The following is a 21,702-nucleotide window of genomic DNA, read 5'->3' as shown; positions in this document are numbered from 1 at the left end:
TGGAAATTCTTCATTTCTCAGTGGAAGTGCAAACAGGGGAAGCTCATCATCCCAAAACTTTTTTCCTGTAAATTTCCTTTTTTTTTTTTTTTTCTGTTAATCACTCTGTTTTATGCATTATGAAAATTTTGTTTTTGATCCTTCTTTTCAGCAGAAAATGGTGGATAATTGTGAGAGCTGCAAGAAGTGGAGAGAACACTACTTTTGGGACCATGCCAAGTGCATCCACTTCTTCAAAACCATGAATGGTGACTTCTCCAAGCAAATGGTAAAACATTCATCTTTTCTTGTAAATAATCAATTTAACAAAAGTTACTGTTTTCACTTGGATTATTCTTGTTGATATTTAGAGCATACCAGAGAAACTCACCAGTAATTTCTGCAAAGTTGTGTCCCAAAACATTGAGTTGAAAGATCCAATTGGGAATTCATGGAATGTGAGAATTGAAGAGAGGGATGGGGCCTTGTGGTTTAGAAATGGATGGAAGGAGTTTGTGGAGGCTCATTGTTTGGAAATTGGTGATGTTTTGATGTTCAAATATAATGGAAAATCTTGTTTTGATGTCCTGGTCATGGATGGTACTGGATGTGAGAAAGTTTCAGCTTATTTTATTAAGAAAAACAACAAGAAAAGGAATATTGGATGCGTTGAGAGAGATGATAACTCTGTTGAGATTATTAATACTCCTTTTTGTAGTCCTACAGTGATTGAATGTGATTCTTCAAGTAGCTCTGAAGGTGTTCAATGTGAGCTTAATCACAGAGCTAATCAATCAGAGAGGAATTCCTCACATAAGATTGATGATGTATTGTTGAACAAGAAGAGAAAGCCCGGGAGACCTTGTGAGTGTGCTTGATATATATTTTTCTATGTATCAGTTTTTTTCGGTCTTTCTCTGACTGTAAGAATTGTTTAGGTATCAACTCAGAGGCTCAAGTTGAATTGGCCATGCCGAGAAAATTCAATCTTGGAAACATCATCGTATCGAGAAAGAAACATTGCACTGCTTTGGAAAAGAAGAGTTTGGTGCAGCTTGTTCGATCTGTTAGGCCGAAATATCCATTCTTCGTTTCCATCATGCATTTGACTCATGTCTCAAACAGATGTTTCTTAGTATGTTGTCTCTGTTTTATGTCATTCTTTCAATTTCCAAGAGAAGTCTTGATCCATATGTTCATGATACATTACCATCTGTTTGTTTTGACATAAAGACAGATTGCAACATAAAGAATCTTAGACCACATTTTGCAACATATTGTCAAAAAATACAATCTTAGCACTGATAAATTTCCATGATTTATCATGTTGAAGTATCTTAATGAATTTGCCCAGAGTTTCATCCAAAATACTCATTTCCCAACCCAAAGTTACAATTGGCATGATGAATCCACTGATGCCTATGTTACCATTATCGTCTATTGGAGTAACTAAATAGTTCTATATTTGTTAATGTAGTGGGTTTGGACTTGAATATATAAATCTAAGTTTCTCATTATTGTCTATAGGAGTAACTAATAGTTCTGTATCCGTTAACATAGTGACTTTAAACTTGAATATATCAGCCTGGGTCTCTCTGTCTATCGAAGTGACTAATAGTTCTATATCTGTTGACGGAGTGAGTTTGGACTTAAACCTGGGTCTCTTATTATTGTCTGTCGAAGTGACTAAAAGTTCTATATTTGTTAATGGAGTGAATATATAAACCTGGGTCTCTCGTTATTGTCTATCCGAGTAACTGATAGTTCTATATCTGTTAGCGAAGTGACTTTGAACTTGAATATATAAATCTGGTCTCTCATTATTGTCTTTCAAAGTGATAAATAGTTCTATATCTGTTAATGGAGTGAATTTATGGAGTGAATTTATAAACCTTGGTCTCTCGTTATTGTCTATTGGAGTAACTAATTAATACTTCTATATCTATTAATGTAGAGAGTTTGTACTTGAATATATGTACCTGGGTCTCTCATTATTGTCTATCCGAGTAACTAATAGTTTTATATCTATTAGCAAAGTGAGTATGGACTTGCATATATAAACCTGTGTCTCGCATTCTTTCGGTTTACGCTTTCATGCTGCATTATACATTCTCATTATCGGCATTTTTTTCAACTGCAGACAATCCCCAGTGGCTTTGTGCGGCGCCTTCCTAATACATCTCAGATCATTCTTCTGCAAACTCCGGGCGGGGAACGGAGCTGGGCGGTTAATTATCTTGTCCAGAAGAATATAACCGGATTTACCGGCCAATGGAAACGGTTCGTCATCGATAACAAGTTAAAGGAAGGTGATATTTGTTTGTTCGAGCTGATTGGAAAGAAGAAAGAGATCAGAATGAATGTTTATTTCTGGCAGCCAAGTTAGATATATGCAATGCAAACTTTTGTTAAGACTTTTATTCCATGTTGTTTTGGTTCTTGTAAGAAGTTTTTACTTTCCACCCCCTGAAAATATCTAAATTACTTGCCCTTCTCTCACTTTCCAAATATTATTAATTATTATATTTTATGTTTTATTTCTTGCTTGTCATTCAAATTTAAAATCACAAAATACTTAAATTTTAAAAATATATAATAAAAATAAGCTATTGTTAATTACTGATAAGTTTGTGCAGGTGAATATGTAATTTAAAACTTGATAGGGTTGTAGATGTAAAGAAAAATAATGATAATAAATAAAGAAAGAGTTCATCATCACCGTCCATTTATATCAGTCACGAATCGCGAGGACGATGGCGCGAGCCAATACCAACACGGTTATAAGAAGCAACGCGCTCCTCGGGACTCAGTGACTCGCGAGCTCCGTCGATGGCGAAGCCCCCGAAGAAGAAGAAGAAGAACACTGTCTCCTTCTTCAAAGTGATGGTCGGAGACTTCAAGTCGTCGATGGTGATCTCTTTGTCCTTCGATCCGTTCTTCTCTTGATGTCCTATCTCTGCTGATCTTCTTGTTGTTGTAGAGGATTCCGCCGTGTTTTGCAAAGCATTTGAAGGGGAGAGTGAGGTCCTTGCTCAGAAGCAGCAATGGAGGTGGTGCCTGGCGTGTTAGGGTTGATAAATTGGATGGAAGCTTGTTTTTTAGGGGTGGATGGGAGTCATTCGCGGAAGCACACTCGATAACCGATGGGGATTTCGTTGTCTTCGTCTTTGATGGTGATCGTGGCTTCGATGTCACGGTTTATGGGAAGAATGGCTGCGAAAAGGAGCTTCCTTCTCCGGTGAAGTCTGAGGAGGTCGTGGGTTGCTCGATTCCTGATTCGCGAGAAGGTTTGCAATTTGGCTTTTCTATTTTTTATTTTTAATTTTTTTTTTGGGGGGAGATTTAGGGTTTTATTAGGGTTCTTGGATGTGGTTTTGCAGTTGATTCTGCATTGGTTCATGTGAGGTCTTCTAAAACCGTTGATAAAGAAGGAATTATTGAAGCTGTAGGTGATTTCAAGACTGTGCACCCGCATTTCTTTGGTGTTTGCAGGAAGACACGCTTGAATCACATGGTGCTTTGTTCTCTTTCTCTCTATTTTGTTGTTCTGAATTGCTTTTTCAGTGTCCTCTTTGATGATGTATATATATACCTTGAAAGAGAAAATAAAAGAACCACCTTTGCTGAATTTTTTAGACAATTTCTAGATACAGAACATTGAAAGGGTTAAAAGTAGCAAATTTTGGGTACTTGAATTGGCATACCTGTTCTAAAATCTTGGGCTAGACTGTTATTTGACACTAACTTTATATAGACTTATAGTCCTCATTCTATGCTATTGAGGTTTATCTTTTGGCAATGCCTGGTTACTTGTACCAATAATTCATTGAACCTAAGTGTTGTATAGTTATTCCGTAAAATTCTCTTATGATCATTTTTGGCATTGTTTGTTTTACCAATTTTATTTGCTATTTGCCATGTCTTCCAATTTCAGACAGTGCCTAAACCAGTGGTCAGAGAGTGTGGCCTGTTTGAGAAGAGGTCTGTTATTCTTAGGGATTCTTTGGGTTGTTCATGGGCTGTCAAAGTGAAGTCTCGGAAGGATGGTCGTGTAGACTTTGCCACTGGGTGGTCCACTTTTCGTCGAGAAAAGGGCTTGGTGTATGGAGATGTGTGTCTTTTTGAGTTCGTTCAAGCAGGGAAGGTCATAAATGTTCACATATTTCGCACGAAAAAAGAAATTGCAGAACCAAAATCTGGTAAAACCTCTTTACTATAACATTTCAACCTCGATGGGCAAAGTTTAACTTTCACTTGATTTACTTTGGATTAAATTTTGCCTGATGGAAGAAAACTGTAACTGTTTCAGAAATTATTTGCAAAAATTTAGAGAAATGATGGCGTAAAAGTATCTAATTTTCCAATGACATAATGGTTGGGTTTCTGAGATCTCTACCATCTTTTAATGCTACCTATGTTTGCAGATTCAATGTAATGTTGTTGCTGGTTTTATCTGTTTTGCAATGTAAAATGTCTTTTGTGCATCATAGAGAACAAATATTGCCAAAATTGTAGTAAGTTTTAATAAATGATTTGTACTGCTATGACGATCAAGCCATGATGGTTATTTCATTGTGACGTGGCTCATTTGGACGTTATCATTCTTCATAGCTTCAACATAGTACTGATGCTGCTCAATATGTCCAGGTTATAAGTCATTGGTGATATGTCTGGGCCAATCTCGGGGATATGCTATGGTGGTTGTTGTGCTTGGAGCATTTTTCATGTCATCCAATAGTTTGTTGATTATTATAGCTTGACCTTATCTTCCACAGTGTTTTCAACCATATTTATACTTTATGGAGCTCAGTTTGAATTGCTATGTTTTCAGAACTTTGGTGCTGACATGTTTAATATTTGCAATCTTGATAATGTTGGCCTTTGAAAGCTGTTAGCAGCTTCAACAATTATCCTCCTTCATGAAATTTTTTTAGCTATTACACTGTTTATGACTTATATTGTAGTCCCATTTCATGCAGAGAATCATATTGAACCACAGAAGAGACCTCTGGCTGATAATGGAGGACAGAGTGCTTTTAGAGCAGCAAAGTCTTTCAAATCCAAGCATTCACATTTTATTGTTTCTTGGAAACGTGCATATAAATATAAAGTGGTGAGTTTGTTTCTCAGTCTTGTGATTATGCTGATCTTAACTTCACCAAATTTTATTTTTTATTTTTTATTTTTGGTTATATAAAGCTACTGGCATGAATTTTTAGTTTACAGTGAGATTCCACTCAGTGTGATAGACAAAAATAATGTATACAATTTGTGCTCTTGAATCTTTGATTATGCACCAAGAATAATTAATTTGCATTGTAAGCCAACTTCTGCATTGTAATGGCTGTTGTACAACAAGTCATATTCCTTTCAGGTCTATGATATGCTTTTTTTTTATTCCATGTAGATCATGCAACCTTTTGGGGCATGGATTTGCCTTTGAGTCTGCTTTAGTTTCTTTTGCAAGAACAACTAAATGTGCTAGCTTATTGGTTAGATTTTTAAAATTTATGTTCATTTGATACCAGAGGAATGGTATCGTTGGGATTGGAGAATTGTTGCGTTGCTTCCTTAATAGACTATTCTCCCGTCGAGAGTGACCTTCTGCTTACTAGAATAAAAATTATACTGAATTAATGTTTCTCCGTTTTCTTTGGCTTACCATACTTTTTCATCTAATTGTTCCAGTGTCTATCAAAATTTCCTTGTCATACTACCATTACCTTATTTCAGTGCTTTCTGTCTGACAAAACAAATTGGATCATATTGTTTTGTATTTCAGAGAATCCCTATGGTGCATGTCAAAATACACAGGCTAGATAAGAAGCACAAAATGATTGTTTACGATCCTCATGGAAAGTCATGGCCTGTGGAGCTCCATGCTCGTCCAAAAAGGGGCACCGATCTATCCTCCGGTTGGCACAATGTTTGCAATGCCAACAACCTGCAAGAAGGTGATGCCTGTATCTTCGAGTTTATTAGTGCAGATGCAATCCGTTTACACATCTTCCGATCCGGCAAAGTTAAAGAACAACAGAATTCCGATTCAAAGCCCTGCATTACTGTACCATTGCCATAATCTATGGATCAAGGATGCATTTCATGATTGCATCACCCTGTAATATATGTCTTATTTCGGCATTTCTGATGAAGACCACCTCACATAATCCATCCTGACTATAATGTTATTCCCTACCCTTAGACTATTAGGCTGATTAGGATGTATTCTAGTAATTTTGTAATTAATTAGAATATGTAGCAGAGTTGATGATTATTATCAACATTGATGTTGTGTAATCCTTTTCAATTTGGATCTCCAATCTCTTATGGCTTTCTAACTTTTTTTCAGTGTTAAATTCATCGTTAGTCTGTGTATTGTAACAAATTGTTGATTTAGTCTGTGTATTGTAACATATTGTTGATTTAGTGTTATTATTGGAGGTTTTAAATGGGCATACCATGCAATTTTTACTTGCTGATCTTAGTACAACTTTGGAAGTTTTAATTTGGATTACAATAATTTTTTATTTATATATAATATTTTATGCAATACATATTATTAAACAATAATTATAATATATATTCTTTATAAGTATTAAACAATAAACATAATATATCTTCTTTATAAGGACTGCATGATATCTTAATTAAAATCAATTATAATTTTTTTTATTTTTAATAAAAAATCATTATTTATTTTCAAATCAATCATCCTTCTAATTTAATTCAGGTTAAAGCATAAAAAATTTAATTTAATTTTTTTTTACAACTTAAACTTCCCCAAATTCTTTATAAATAGCTTTAATTTTTTTAAATCACGAGTCTATAATTTAACCCTTTTGTTTTGTATTCTTACCCCAGAAAAAAGAAAGAAATAATAATAATAATTACAAAAAAAAGGGTAGGTCCCACAAGAGAAGAAGAAAGTGCTTGGCACACTTCACTACATAAGCTTCTCTTGGTCACCATTCAATAACAAAAGAAAAATAAGACAATGTAATCTCCATTCACAGCCAACCATCATCCCCCTCACCTTATCCACACTCTCAACCTCATCCTTCTCATACAAAGCTCTCCTTCCTTCCCTTCACTAATCCTCCATTCTTTCTCCTCATTCTTATCAACTCACTCTTTAACTTCATCTTTTGCAATGATGGCCACAACTCTCCCTACAACTCTAATCTCATGCTCCACCATCCTCAACTCTTCAATGAAAACCAAGTCCAAAGTGTCCCACATTGAAGGACTCAACTCCTTTGGAGGTCTTAAAGCTCATAACAGCATTGCCACCCTTGGCCTTCCTACTTGCACCAATCACTCATTTCACAATATTGTTACCTCTTTGAAGAAGACCAAGTCTCAGGGAAAGAAGACTGGTGGAGGAGCTCTCACCTCCACTTGCAATGCCTCAGCCGAGATATTCAAGATCGCCGCTATCATGAATGGCCTCGTCCTCATCGGTGTCGCTGTTGGCTTCATTCTTCTCCGAATTGAAGCTTGGGTGGAGGAAACTGAAGGAAACTGAAAACAGAAAAAACAGAATATGCAGTTTTATCTAATTTCTGTCTTTATGCCATTGCATTCTTGTTCCTGCCATTTCATATGTCTGTATTGTTCCATTGAGTTCCTAAAGGTATTTCACATAGAAAGAATTCAAAGTATGGAGCATGATTTCGATGATAAACTCGATGATCTTGGCATTCATTCAATAATGTCATTGTCTATGAGGTTACAATCTCAATCTACTAGAGCAAATAATAAGCCTAGATGAGTTTTGATTAATAGTCTAATCTCCAAATTGTGACAAGATTGAAAGAGTAATGAAAAATTTTCTGCCTTTAATTTGATTTCAATGTGCTATGTTGATGGTTTTTGACATGCGGAAAAGAGCTGCCAGCTGAAGAAGGCCATCACCAGCGAGGAAATCAGTTCAAAGCCGACCACCTCTGGAAAATTCCAGCCGAGACCTCGACTTAGATAACTGTGTAAAGAATAAAACCCTTTTTAAGCATGATAACTATGAAAACATTGCAAGGTTTTGATCCTTTTGCATTTAAGCAGAATCAATAGATTGCATAGGCCAACATGGCAAATAAACAATGGAGCAGCAAAGAGGATCAGCGGAAAAACCTAGTGATTGAAGGCATCGTTGCAAGGATCCCGGCAAATGCATAAATGATTGGAACAAGAGTCTTGGGTTTGTTCTTCCTAAGCCACATTAGTGATCCCAGTGCAGCAAGGGACAAATTTAATACCTGGAAAGAAGATTAAAAAGTATAAATGCTAGCAGATATAGTAAATAAATTTATGCAAATTAATCAATGCCCTGCAAATTAAAGACAAAATTAGTAATCAAAGAATGGCAGACTAGAGGATCTCATTTCATAGACTACCTGTCTAATTGTATCATGTAAACATAGCATAGATTCAATAACTCATGCAAAAAAATAGTTATGCTAGTGAGAAGGAAACAATCAAACCAGATTGGCATTCGCTTCGAGACCCTGCAAGATGTATTCCCATGTGAACTCTAATCCTCTAGCTCCGAGCCAAAGAGGTGCCAGCCTGTGTAGAACAGAATCCGCAAATGCCCAGCCTGCAAATGTTTCATACATGACATTAATAATAAATATGATGGAACTCCTACTTTGATATGCGAAAGCCGTTCAATAGTTTATAATGATTGAAAAATCTTGAATCTATTCAATTATCCATCAACCATCATACAACCCAAATCATAACATGTAAGCATGAGAAGGAAACTACAATAGGAAATACAAAAATGTGTTCAGGTACAAGGCAAACTGGAACATATGAATTATGCTCATATGTCGGACCCATTTTTAGTAGATCACAATGACTTCATTTAGAACTTGATTTTATTTCTAATTTCACAGCAGAAGTGTCCTTATACAAATATTGCGTTATTGAGGTGTGCTTGAGGGCTTAAGTTTAGATCAACAAAACAAACATATCAACATTCTCCATGTTAACTCTGTACCAATATTACTTACTATTAAATCTTACAGACTACATGAACTCTGTTTATTATCAAGTGTGGTTTACATAGCTTCCCTAAAAAAAGAAGGAAAGAAGGAAAAAGAAAATGCAGGTAATTATCTCAACTTATGGAAATTTCAATATACATAAGTCACGTCACACGCCCATTTAACCCTTAGATCATAGAAGCTTATATCTGATAATGGCATGCGATGTAGCTAATGGATATGATGCAATAACAACACCACCTATCAAATCATGGATACTCATCCCACAGGATTTGTGAAGGAAATTTGACCTATGAAGCATAAATTTGATTTCTACATAGTTTTGTCCAAAACAAACAATCATTCAATAGGGCAAAAAAGCAAAAATAAGAACATTAATCAATGATATTTGAACTCACCAAGCCCAACTGCCTGGAATTTATGATTTTGAGAAATGTTTCGGTGAGTCAATTGTGTCAACGCAAAATAGAGCCCTGCGACATCTATGAAGCCAATCATTGCTTTCAGCAGTTCCTGGAGAGGGTAGATAGCAAGCAGATAAGAGAGGTCAACTAAATTAATTACCGCCAAGGATTATGAAAAGAGAAGCTCAAAGATAAAGAAAGGGAAGATAATTTGATGTCTAAGATACTCAAGTTATATTACAATGCTGATTACACAAATTTCACTCCTACCTGACAAACAATTCCAACAGACATTATCTAAAAACTATAACCTCTATGCCAATTACACAAATGTCATTTCTAGGCAAGCTAGCTACTCACTTTAGAATTACATTACTTTGCTAAAAGATGCATAATGTAGCACGACATGATACAACACAATATGAAGCAGTACTATTGATTGCCGATATTTATTGCTTGCAACTCACAATGGTCTTCATGAAATACCCAATCCACAAACCCTCCTATCTATCCAGGATTCCAAGAAAATTCTATATATAAAGCAACATTCTTACATTGTTCGGATCGAAATCTACAGAACATTCAGAAACAAAAGAGCATCACAACATATAAAACACAAAATCTAAAACTTCCAAATGGAATTTAAAACAATGAAAAAAAATGAATCAGATTATACCTGATAGGGATCAAAATTATCATTTTCAGGCACTTTCAGGAAAGTGGCAAGGCAAACAAGCTGCAAAAAACATCAATTCACAACCAAAATCAATAACATTTTAAAAAACCAAACAAAAAGAGAACTTTTTTCTTTTCTCCAAACAATAAAAAAAAAATCAGACCTTGACCAAAGCTGTCGCAAGATAAACCACAGCCGCCTTCACAGACGTTCCAACAGTGTCATACTCCGATCTACACATCCCACCAAACCAAAATTTTTTAAAAAAAAAAATCAAAAATTTTCTACAAATCCTAAATCACAGACCCAAATCCTAGAAAAATTCACGAAAGCTCAAAAGAGAAAGAGAGATTACAAAGGAGTGGCAGAGTAGTAGACGGCGTGAGGGCCGAAGGTGAGGATAGCACAGTTGAAGAAGTGGAAGACGGTCATCGTCGCCTCGCCGCCCTGAAGAGAGAGAGAGAGAAGGACCAAGATAACAAAGAACACTAGAAACAGAGACTCAAAGAAAGAGCGAGAGAGAGAGAGATGTATTTCCTTTCTCTATGGAGAGATGGAGATCAAATGGGCCTAGATTTTGGGATATCTTTGGGCCTCTTAAATCCAAATCACAGGCCGGGCCATTTACCATTATGAACACTTCTATAGAAGGTTGCCCAAACATTTCACTCTCTTAATATATATATATATATATATATTTATATGAACCCGCTTGGTATACGAACGTCCGTATCATCCCAGTAACTCAACCAATTTTAGACATGCAACTCTATTTTTAAAAACATCTACAGAAAAATTTAATGCTATTGTTACTATACCAAGTTATGTTTATATCTCCTTATCTCTAACTTTTTGAATTTTGTGGATATTCTGTTACACTATCAGTTCAATTGGTCAACAAAAGGTCAATTAATCAGGGGGCATGTGGTGAGCATGAGCCCAAAGGAGAAATGACTCAGTGGAGAGGAACAACAATGGCAAATCAACACGTGGACAGATCAGTTGTGGAAAAGGCAAAAGAAGCAATGAAGGAATGGAAAGAAAACAATGAGGGTACCACGTGTCAACGAGGAAGTCGAGAGAGGAGGATAAGCTCGCGGTTACGCGAGTACATTATACCAGCAGTAAAACAAAATATAAGAGCTGGGGAGGAGAAAGAAAAGGGCATGCTGGAAATTGGGAATTGAGGCCCTGGTTTCTCTCATGGTATTGGGAACAGGGAGGCAAGGTCTTCAGTGGATCTTGGGATTTCTGGAATTTCTTGTTCTTCAGTCAACTTCACTCAACTAGTAGTGGGTTTGGGTGAGAGTGTTCTCATTACTTAAACCTTGTTACATTCTACATTTTAATTCTTGAATGTGATGAACTTCAATTGCTGTTACTTGATGAATGTCACTAGATACTGTAATTTCTGCTAAGAATTTTGAGGTTTGAATGGCCTGAATAGTAACAGATCTGGAAAATTCTCAGCTATTCAGTGGACTGAGTTGTTCTGTGAAACCTGATTGAATAGTGATTGTGTGTTTACTGCAATTCTAGCTTTTATTCATTACAAATTGGTGCTTTTGTTGTCACTTCCTTCAATGGCCGAAAATACCCTTATGAAGGAAATCCAGGCTAAGGTGGAAACATTATTCACTTTAATGGACAACAATGAACAGAGATTTAAAAGCATTGAACAAGCTCTTACAACCTTACCATTTATTCAGCAATCTTTGCAAGGCCTATCTCAAATGATCGAAACATTTCAGACTCTTAAACCTCAGGGTGAATCATCTACATTGCAGTCTGTACCTGATGATTCTCCTCATGACCTTGCTCAAACCTCACTGGACACCTATTCAGTGAGGAACATAAAAATTGATTTTCCAAGGTTTGGAGGAACTGACGCTTGGCAGTGGATCTTTCAAGCTGAGCAGTTTTTTGGCTATTATGCAGTACCTGATAAACATAGATTGAAAATTGCTTCTGTCCACTTTGATGGACCGGTTGTCCCATGGTTTCAACGACTACAGAAATCAGGGAAATTAACTTCTTGGGAAGTACTCACTACAGCCTTGGAGAAAAATTATGGTCCATCAGCCTTTGATTGTCCAAGATATTCACTGTTTCGTCTGACTCAAGATGGTACGATGGCTCAATTTTTTGATCAATTTACTGCATTGGATAATAGAGTTCAGGGTGTTCCGGATGACATTTTATTGGACAGTTTTGTTAGTGGTTTAACTAAAGAATTACAAGCAGAAATCATTCCATGGCATCCCGAGGATTTGGATCAGGCAATATCCTTAGCAAGATTGTTTGAGGAAAAGCTGCAGTTGGGAAGGAAACAAAGTTACAGCACAAACATGTTTATACCTGATACAAAATTGAAACCTATATCAGTTACAGCTCCTGTGGGGAATACTTCTACTATAGTGTCTTCAGGACAAAAATTATTAGGAATGGCCAATTCCACTACAGGCAATGTTACCCACCGCCCACCAACAACATTCCGCAGAATGGGATTTCAGGAAATGCAGATTAGGAAATCGAAGGGGCTATGTTTTAATTGTGATGAAAAATACTCACCTACACATAAGTGTCCTAACAAGCGACTTCTCTTACTCCAATGGGATGACGATGATAACACAATTTATGACAGTGAATTCTTTATTGACCCACATCCACCAGATGAGGTACAGGAGCTTAGTACAAAAAACAATACTAAAATGTCTCTCAATGCAATGTCTAGTTCCACAGTATCAGGAACTATGAGATTCACAGGAAATCTGGGTGGACAACAGGTTAATATCCTGCTGGATGGTGGCAGTGATGATACATTTATTCAACCTCGTGTCGTCAAGTTTTTGAAATTGGATATACTACCTACAACACCGTTGAGGGTCCTAGTGGGCAATGGTCAGACTTTAAATGTGGAAGGACAAATTCCTGAGTTAACTATTGATGTACAGGGATATACATTGCTAGTACTTGCTTTTGTGTTAGCAATTGAAGGAGCTGATCTGATATTGGGTACATCTTGGTTGGCAAAGTTAGGGCCTCATGTCGTAGATTATGACAAGAAAGTTATTCAGTTTTATCATAACAATCAATTCATGATTTTGAAAGGGGAAAAAAGTTCAAAACCTGTTTTTGCTTCAGTGAATCAATTAAGCAGGTTGTGTTGTACTCGAGCAGTGAGTGCATGCTATTCCTTACAAATAATTCAGGATTCTAATTCAAGTCTTCCACTACAAACAACAGATACAGATCTATTTACAGAAATTCAGAACAGCTTACCCTTGGAGACTCCACCTGAATTAGTGGCATTATTATTAAAGTTTCAGATGGTCTTTTCTAATCCTATGACTTTACCTCCTTCAAGGAATTGTAATCATCAAATTCCTTTAATTCCAGGCAGTGCACCCGTAAAGGTGAAACCATATCGATACCCTCACAGTCAAAAAGCAGAAATTGAGAGGATGGTGACGGAAATGTTGAGCGAAGGGTTGATTGAGCATAATACAAGTCCTTTCTCTTCTCCAATTATTTTGGTTAAAAAAAAAGGATGGTACGTGGAGGTTTTGTACAGACTATCGAGCTTTGAATGCCATAACGGTAAAGGATGCTTATCCTATTCCCACTGTTGATGAACTTTTAGATGAGTTATATGGGGCAGTGTATTTCTCTAAACTTGATTTAAGGTCCGGTTATCACCAGATCTTAGTACATCCAGAAGACAAATTTAAAACAGCATTTCGAACTCACCAACATTATCAATGGTTAGTTATGCCATTTGGCCTTTCGAATGCCCCTGCAACATTTCAAAATCTTATGCACCAAGTTTTCCATTTTGCACTGCGCAAGTATGTGTTGGTCTTCTTCGATGACATCCTTATATATAGTACAGATTGGGACCTTCATCTCCAACATCTTGAGAGTGTACTTTCTACATTAATGCATCATCAATTGTTTGCCAAACTATCTAAATGCAGTTTTGGCAGGTTCCAAATGGAGTATTTGGGCCATATAGTCTCAAACAAAGGGGTGGAGATGGACCCTTCTAAAATTGCTGCCATTGTTCAATGGCCTATTCCTCAAACTCTGAAACAAGTTAGAGCTTTCTTGGGGCTGAGTGGGTATTATCGGAAATTTATAAAGCAATATGCTTCGTTGGCCAAACCACTCACTGATTTACTAAAAAAGGATTCCTTCTGTTGGTCTGAGACTACACAACAAGCATTTAATATACTTAAACAGGACATGATTTCTGCACCAATCCTGGCATTGCCAGTTTCACCAAACCTTTTGTACTTGGAACTGATGCTTCGGGGGTGGCTATTGGGGCAGTCTTAAGCCAGGAAAGACACCCTATAGCCTATTTTTCAAGAAAAATGTCTCCTCGGATGCAACATCAATCCGCTTATGTGCGGGAGTTATTTGCTGTCATGGAGGCTATCAATAAATTTTGACATTATCTATTGGGTCACCAGTTTATCATCAGGACAAATCAACAAGCATTGAGACACTTATGCAAACAAACAATTCAAACGCCGGAACAACAATGTTGGTTACCAAAACTTCTTGGGTTTGATTTTGTAATTGAGTATAAACCTGGTCGAGATAATCTGGCTGCAGATGCTCTGTCAAGTTGTTTCACCCTGACTTCTTCTCAATCCCAGGCATCTTTTTTTTTTTCTGAATTACAGCTCCTGCAACAACAAGATAAATTCTATGGCCCCATTATGACATCTTTAATTGATCAAAATCTGCAAAATTCTGATTATTCTCTGCGTCAAGGTCTGCTGTGTTGGAAGACTAAGTTGGTAATTCCCAATGATGATGGTTTGAAACAACGTTTATTGAAGGATTTCCATAACTCTCTGCTAGGATGACATGCTGGATCCCTGCGCACCTTCATGCGTTTAGCTGCACAATTTTTTTGGAAGGGAATGAGACGGGATGTTCACAATTATGTCAAAAAATGCATGATTTGCCAACAAGCTAAAGATTTCACTACATCTCCAGCAGGATTGTTAAACCCACTACCAATTCCAGCTCAGATTTGGGAAGATATAGCCATGGATTTCATATGTGGGTTGCCAAATTCAAAGGGATATACAATTATTTACGTGGTGGTTGATCGCCTATCAAAATATGGCCATTTCATGCCCTTGAAGAGTGATTTTTCTAGTACAGTGGTAGCAGAAGTTTTCATAAATTCAGTTATGAAATTACATGGTCTTCCCAGTTCTATTGTGTACGACTGTGACAAGACATTTACAAGCAGGTTTTGGCAATATTTGTTTCCCAAGATGGGTACTTCAATTCAAATGTCCACTGCGTATCATCCACAGTCTGATGGACAAACTGAGGCTCTAAACAAGTGCTTAGAGATGTTTTATGTTGTTTCACAGGTGAATATCATGGGAAGTGGGTAGACCTTTTGCCTTGGGCTGAGTATTGGTACAATACCTCCTATCAAACAAGCGCAGGCATGACACCTTTCCAGGTAGTCTATGTCCGATCTCCACCAGGCATTCTTCCTCACATGGAGACTGATGATGTTCCCCCTCTTGTATCACAATGGTTCGCCAACCGTGACAAACTCTTGTCTCAAATAAAAAGTAATCTGCTTCGAGCTCAAGTCCGGATGAAGCGTTTTGCTGATTTGAAACGATCTGAAGTTCAATTTCAGGTGGGAGATTGGGTATTTGTCAAGCTTCAGCCATATAGACAAAATTCTGTCTTGCTTCATCGGAATCAGAAACTGGGAATGAAGTTTTTTGGGCCCTTTCAGATAACGCAGAAGGTTGGTAAGGTAGCTTACAGTTTGAATCTGCCTGAAGGCGCCAAGATACATCCGGTGTTCCATGTAGCTCTATTGAAAAAATGCATTGGTGATCCAAAATTAACCACACTACCATTGCCCTTGATGTCATCTTCTCAGGGTCCTGTCATTTTTCCGGCGAAAATCTTACAATGCCGAGATGTTATTAGGAGGGGCAAGCAAGTAACGAAAGTGATGATTCAATGGCATCGATTAACATCGGATGACACATCTTGGGAGGATGTGGATCATCTGCTTCAACAATATCCAGGCCTTGACCTTGAGGACAAGGTCATTGATTATGGGAGGGGTATTGTTACACTACCAGTTTAATTGGTCAACAAAAGGTCAATTAATCAGGGGGCATGTGGTGAGCATGAGCCCAAAGGAGAAATGACTCAGTGGAGAGGAACAACAATGGCAAATCAACACGTGGACGGATCAGTTGTGGAAAAGGCAAAAGAAGCAATGAAGGAATGGAAAGAAAACAATGAGGGTACCACGTGTCGACGAGGAAGTCGAGAGAGGAGGATAAGCTCGCGGTTACGCGAGTACATTATACCAAATGATAAAACAAAAATATAAGAGCTGGGAGGAGAAAGAAAAAGGGCATCTTTGGAAATTGGGAATTGAGGCCCTGGTTTCTCTCATGGTATTGGGAGCAGGGAGGCAAGGTCTTCAGTGGATCTTGGGATTTCTGGAATTTCTTGTTCTTCAGTCAACTTCACTCAACTAGTAGTGGGTTTGGGTGAGAGTGTTCTCATTACTTAAACCTTGTTACATTCTACATTTTAATTCTTGAATGTGATGAACTTCAATTCGTTTGTTACTTGATGAATGTCACTAGATACTCGTAATTTCTGCTAAGAATTTTGAGGTTTGAATGGCACGAATAGTAGCAGATCCGGAAAATTCTCGACTATTCGAGTGGGATCGAGTTGTTACGTGAAACCCTGATTGAATAGTGATTGTGTGTTTACTGCAATTCTAGCTTTTATTCATTACAAATTGTTTCTTGTTCTTCAGTCAACTTCACTCAACTAGTAGTGGGTTTGGGTGAGAGTGTTCTTATTACTTAAACCTTGTTACATTCTACATTTTAATTACTGAATGTGATGAACTTCAATTGTTGTTACTTGAAGAATGTCACTAGATACTGTAATTTCTGCTAAGACTTTTGAGGTTTGAATGGCCTGAATAGTAACAGATCTGGAAAATTCTCAGCTATTCAGTGGATTGAGTTGTTCTGTGAAACCTGATTGAATAGTGATTGTGTGTTTACTGCAATTCTAGCTTTTATTCATTACAAATTGTTTCCATTCCTTCATTGCTTCTTTTGCCTTTTCCACAACTGATCCGTCCACGTGTTGATTTGCCATTGTTGTTCCTCTCCACTGAGTCATTTCTCCTTTGGGCTCATGCTCACCACATACCCCCTGATTAATTGACCTTTTGTTGACCAATTGAACTGGTAGTGTAACATATTCTATGAACTGCGGTTAACATATAGTGTATATATATATATATATCCTATTTTTATTTTTTTATTTGTAAATCTAAAATAAATAAAATGATTAATTTAGGCCTATATTTAGGGAAGGAGAGACCAAACTCATGCAGGTGCATGGCATGAAGTTGCCTGGTATTTGTGTGACCGGTCTTGATCACAAAACTAATATTTTTAACCAATGCTCCGGTATTAGTGGGACTATATTTGTGATTACTACATGTTTGGAAAACTTTTTTCAAAAAACATAGATATTTTTTATATTTAAAAAAAATTATCAAGGATTATATAATTAGAAAAATATTAAATCGTAATGGGCAAAAATTAGAAGAGTTCATAAAAATAAAAAATACACATACAAGGAGTAAAAAGTAATCTCCCTCTGACCCCCTGTATTTTAACCAAAGTTTTCAGACCAGGACCGGGTATCGACTCGGAGAATGATAGGGGTCAGGGGTCGAAGGGTTCAACCGGGGTCAATAATTTTTATTAAAAATAATATCATTTTTAGTTATATATAATTCAAAAAATTAAATATTGAAGAATAAAAAAAATAAAAACATGATTTTTAAAAATTTAAGCCCGTATTTTATATAAATAAATATTGAAGTACATCACATTAAAAATTAAAAATGTGAAATACACCAAATAACATAAGAATAAATTAATATAAAATTAATTGAGAAGCATAAAAAAATATTCACAAGGAAATACACAACTAAGAAATTCAAAAATATTCACTGGTCTCTCCTTCCTTAGTTTTATAATTTTACATTATAACCCCCAAACATTAATATATTATAAAATAAGATAAAAATTTTTAAAAAAAAATTAGTGCAAACCCGGGTTGATGACTCTGCCGGGTCACCAGTCCTATCGCCCTGGTTGCCGGTTCAACCTCGGTTTTATCAAAACCCGGTTTTATATATTGAACCGGACCGGTTTTAAGGCTGGGTCCGTGTCAACCTGGTCCGGTTCGAGTCTAAAAACACTGATTTTAACATGGTATTCAATTCATGAACACAAGTCACATGCATTCATATATATATATATATATATATATATATATATATATATATATATATATATATATATATATATATATATAATCTTATGAGGATCAATCCTTTGTAGATGCAAACGGTTGGATTTTAATTCAATCAGTCAGTGGCGGAACTAGGGCCAAAATCAAGGGGGTGCTAACTTTAATTTAAAAAAAATTATATTACTTCAAACTTAAAATTATAATAATTAATATTTCAAAAAATATACCACGATTATATCACCATGAGATAAGAGTTTAATTATTCGGTCAAATCCAATCTAGTTTCAATTTAAATATGAAATTTTTTTATATTAATTCAAACTAAATAATAATAATAATAAATATTTTAAAAAATATAATATATATATATACAGCTAACAACTATCATTACTAAGTAAAAGTTGAATCATTCGACCAAATACAATCTAGTTTTAACTAGTTCAATAATAAGACTCGTAAGATTATGGCATTCAATAAAATCAAAACTGATTATAAAATTGTTTTTTAAAATTTGAAGATTTTATATAGAAAAATCATTAAAGTAAATTTTTAATTGGGTGAAGTAGCTTGTTACTATAGTATTTAAAAAATAAGTCCACATGATATCCAAGATTATATTAAATATAAACATATAAATACATTCATATTAATTAAAAAATATATATAATATATATAATATATATATATAAGTATATATGTCATATATGTGTATATACATATACATGCATATATATATATATATATATATATTATATAAGATGGGGGCCAAGGGGTGCTCAAGCACCCCCTTGACCCCCCTCCTTCCGTCCCTGCAATCAGTGCTTCATTGTTTTTTAAATAGTACTACTATATTTATAAATAATAATACTGTGAAAAGACAACTGACCAATTTATTTTAAACGAGTACAATAATATAGTAGTACTGTGAAAAGACATCTGACCAATCTATTTTAAACGGGTACAATAATATAGTAGTACCGTGAAAAAACATCTATTTTAAACGGGTACAATAATATGGCATTGTTCATGTTACTTTTCATCTACCAAATTGTTCTTATCTCTTTCATTTTAACCCTCTCTCCTATTTATTAATATGGGATGTTTTGTGGACGTACCCGGCCAGATTACATTTTCTAAAGGCAATAGCACTATTTACAAACACAAGTTACTCCATGGGTTAAAACCCTAACTAGGGTTTATAGTAAAGCTCTAGAGAGAACATCGACGTGGAGTGATGTCCACCATCAACTGAGCTTTGTGAGAGGGCAAAGAGAACAAACCCTCAAAAAGTTCATCCGGGACATCTCCAACTGCTCTAAACTCAAAGTCCTGCATGAGCCTGGCCAACGTCAAGTGCATCACATGCAAACCCATAGAGATCCCTGGACAAGCTCTCCGTCCAGCCCCAAACGGAACCAACTCAAAGTTATGCCCTTTCACATCAATCTTTATTCCTGCATCACTTTCCAACAACCTTTCTGGCCGGAACTCAAATGGGTCCGGCCAAACAAGTGGGTCACGGTGTAGTTTCCATGCATGGATCATCACCTGAGTGCCGGCCGGGATCTGGAATCCGGCCACAGTGCAATTCTGAGTGGTCTCTCTTGGGACTAGAAACTCAGATGCAGGACTTAACCTGGATGACTCCTTGATCACTGCTTGGAGGTAGATCAGATTCTTTATGTCTGACTCGTTCACAACTCGGTCTTTACCAACCTGCTCATCTAACTCAGTCTGCACCTTCTTCAATGCATCCTGATTCTTTAGTAGATACCCCAAAACCTTTGTCATGGACGTGCTTGTAGTGTCTGTTCCTCCAAGTATCAATGCCTTCATGACAATCAATAATCATTATATATATATATATATCAATTGATTCTCAAAGTATAAGATATATATATATATATATATATACCAGTGAGTTAGCTTTGATGACAGTGTCAGAATCAAGCTGGTTTTCAAACTGGAAGCCATCCTCCATGATGGAAAGCATCACGTCCATGAAGTCCGATTGACCGGAGGGCTCCCCTGAAACAGTCCTCCTTCTCCTCTCCCTGTGCTCCTCCAGTAACTTAACCATAACACAGTCCATCTCCTTGGCTGCAGCCTTCATCGCCTTCACATAACCACCAAGATCCATCCACTCAAGCCATGGGAACATGTCCGATGGTACTGAGACAAAGATAAGGTGAAACCATTGATGTGCTGCCTTTCTAAACTTCCAAGCCTCATCAGAGCCACCACCGGAACCAAAGAACCGTTTTCCAACCACCATTTGTAGCACTACGTTGAAGTTCAAATCTCCAAACCATTTCTTCATATCAACCCTATTATTATTGCTATTATTGTCACAGAGGTTGTGTAGTTCTTTAATGCATGTATCAATCTCTGCCAACATGACATGCTTGAGTTTATCAAGGCGAGTGTTGGAGAGGAGCTCAGTGGTGGCGATCTTGCGGATAGAACGCCAGTAAGAGCCATAAGGAGCAAAGCCAACCATGGCACCGTTGTAACAGATGTATTTAGTGGCAGCTGTGATTGGCCGGGAGGAGAAAGCTTTATCATTAATGGTGAAGCATTCTTTGACCACATCCCAACTACTGATGACCAGAGTGCGCCGGGAGCCAAGTTGGAGCATGAACACCGGGCCAAGCTTATCAACCATGTCGGCCAACGTGAGATAAAAAGGTTGGCGATTGAGGAACAAGTGCAAGTGGCCTATCACTGGTAAAGCAAAAAAAGGCTGAGGTGGTTTCTTTTGTTTGGTGTTAATGGAGCTTTTTGAAGTGGTATTACACCATAGTTTGTAAAGAATGATGAAAGTAAAGATCAGTGCTACAATGGATTGGAACTCAAGGAGGTGATGGTCCATATGGTGTATTTGAGTTTGTAGCTAGATGTATCCTCTGTGTGTGTGTTTAGGTTCGTGTGTGTATATATATATATATATATGCAAACGTTAAAGACAAGTTATTAACAATGTTATTAGCGATTTGATATCACCTTGCGTTGTTGATTATCTAAATAAAGAAAAAAAATAAACAAAAGTTTTTTTACAAAACGGATAAGCCATTAAAGTATACACAAACATGATCTTGACATCGACTTATAAGTAACCCATTTTGCAATAGATCAAGAGTTGGTTGAGAAAAAGTAGATCAATTTTTTATAATGTTAATGTTTCGTAACCCATTTTGCAGGTACATCCGAAATAAAAAAATTTATAAATATATAATACACATTTACACACATTTATGTTTGATTAAAATTA

At 36.5% G+C, this 21,702-nt stretch overlaps 5 protein-coding genes across 5 annotated transcripts; 3 read left to right on the top strand and 2 right to left on the bottom strand.

Moving 5' to 3' along the window:
- The first annotated feature begins 21 nt into the window (after positions 1-21).
- On the top strand, positions 22-6,411 carry LOC120277792 (putative B3 domain-containing protein Os03g0621600). Its single transcript, XM_039284632.1, has 11 exons — positions 22-67; positions 155-268; positions 351-843; positions 918-1,114; positions 2,120-2,360; positions 2,616-2,623; positions 2,960-3,266; positions 3,360-3,493; positions 3,914-4,178; positions 4,959-5,092; positions 5,762-6,411. The coding sequence occupies exons 2-11, from the start codon at positions 158-160 to the stop codon at positions 6,056-6,058; spliced, it is 2,187 nt and encodes a 728-aa protein (XP_039140566.1). The 5' UTR covers positions 22-67; positions 155-157; the 3' UTR covers positions 6,059-6,411.
- A 564-nt stretch (positions 6,412-6,975) lies between these two features.
- On the top strand, positions 6,976-7,683 carry LOC120278127. The gene has a single exon (XM_039285045.1). It carries the CDS (start codon positions 7,130-7,132, stop codon positions 7,502-7,504), a length of 375 nt encoding a protein of 124 aa, XP_039140979.1. The 5' UTR covers positions 6,976-7,129; the 3' UTR covers positions 7,505-7,683.
- LOC120278126 (transmembrane protein 147) lies at positions 7,651-10,582 on the bottom strand. Its single transcript, XM_039285043.1, has 7 exons — positions 10,423-10,582; positions 10,231-10,300; positions 10,068-10,127; positions 9,386-9,500; positions 8,460-8,575; positions 8,110-8,234; positions 7,651-7,960 (listed from the first exon to the last, which is right to left on the bottom strand). The coding sequence occupies exons 1-7, from the start codon at positions 10,497-10,499 to the stop codon at positions 7,837-7,839; spliced, it is 687 nt and encodes a 228-aa protein (XP_039140977.1). The 5' UTR covers positions 10,500-10,582; the 3' UTR covers positions 7,651-7,836.
- A 1,068-nt stretch (positions 10,583-11,650) lies between these two features.
- LOC120277791 lies at positions 11,651-14,405 on the top strand. Its single transcript, XM_039284631.1, has 2 exons — positions 11,651-13,577; positions 13,711-14,405. The coding sequence occupies exons 1-2, from the start codon at positions 11,651-11,653 to the stop codon at positions 14,403-14,405; spliced, it is 2,622 nt and encodes an 873-aa protein (XP_039140565.1).
- A 4,965-nt stretch (positions 14,406-19,370) lies between these two features.
- Positions 19,371-21,395, bottom strand: LOC120277468 (cytochrome P450 CYP82D47-like). Its single transcript, XM_039284328.1, has 2 exons — positions 20,347-21,395; positions 19,371-20,261 (listed from the first exon to the last, which is right to left on the bottom strand). Exons 1-2 carry the CDS (start codon positions 21,301-21,303, stop codon positions 19,641-19,643), a joined length of 1,578 nt encoding a protein of 525 aa, XP_039140262.1. The 5' UTR covers positions 21,304-21,395; the 3' UTR covers positions 19,371-19,640.
- Positions 21,396-21,702: the final 307 nt, after the last annotated feature.

Source organism: Dioscorea cayenensis, chromosome 15 (assembly GCF_009730915.1).
Source record: "Dioscorea cayenensis subsp. rotundata cultivar TDr96_F1 chromosome 15, TDr96_F1_v2_PseudoChromosome.rev07_lg8_w22 25.fasta, whole genome shotgun sequence".
Lineage (NCBI taxonomy): Eukaryota > Viridiplantae > Streptophyta > Magnoliopsida > Dioscoreales > Dioscoreaceae > Dioscorea > Dioscorea cayenensis.
The sequence above is the reverse complement of the archived record's forward strand: the minus strand, read 5'-3'. Positions and strand labels throughout refer to the sequence as shown.

What these genes read in the sequence shown, in the direction of transcription:
- LOC120277792 (XM_039284632.1), top strand. Translation starts at nt 158, where the DNA reads ATGGTGGATAATTGTGAGAGCTGCAAGAAGTGGAGAGAACACTACTTT. An exon ending in TCTCAAACAGATGTTTCTTA is followed by an intron (nt 1,115 to 2,119) that starts GTATGTTGTCTC and finishes TTTCAACTGCAG; the next exon opens with ACAATCCCCAGTGGCTTTGT. An exon ending in AATTGCAGAACCAAAATCTG is followed by an intron (nt 4,179 to 4,958) that starts GTAAAACCTCTT and finishes CATTTCATGCAG; the next exon opens with AGAATCATATTGAACCACAG.
- LOC120278127 (XM_039285045.1), top strand. Translation starts at nt 7,130, where the DNA reads ATGATGGCCACAACTCTCCCTACAACTCTAATCTCATGCTCCACCATC.
- LOC120278126 (XM_039285043.1), bottom strand. Translation starts at nt 10,499, where the DNA reads ATGACCGTCTTCCACTTCTTCAACTGTGCTATCCTCACCTTCGGCCCT. An exon ending in TACTACTCTGCCACTCCTTT is followed by an intron (nt 10,301 to 10,422) that starts GTAATCTCTCTT and finishes TGGGATGTGTAG; the next exon opens with ATCGGAGTATGACACTGTTG. An exon ending in ACGATGCCTTCAATCACTAG is followed by an intron (nt 7,961 to 8,109) that starts GTTTTTCCGCTG and finishes TTCTTTACACAG; the next exon opens with TTATCTAAGTCGAGGTCTCG.
- LOC120277791 (XM_039284631.1), top strand. Translation starts at nt 11,651, where the DNA reads ATGGCCGAAAATACCCTTATGAAGGAAATCCAGGCTAAGGTGGAAACA. An exon ending in GTTGATTGAGCATAATACAA is followed by an intron (nt 13,578 to 13,710) that starts GTCCTTTCTCTT and finishes ATGAACTTTTAG; the next exon opens with ATGAGTTATATGGGGCAGTG.
- LOC120277468 (XM_039284328.1), bottom strand. Translation starts at nt 21,303, where the DNA reads ATGGACCATCACCTCCTTGAGTTCCAATCCATTGTAGCACTGATCTTT. An exon ending in TCATCAAAGCTAACTCACTG is followed by an intron (nt 20,262 to 20,346) that starts GTATATATATAT and finishes ATTGTCATGAAG; the next exon opens with GCATTGATACTTGGAGGAAC.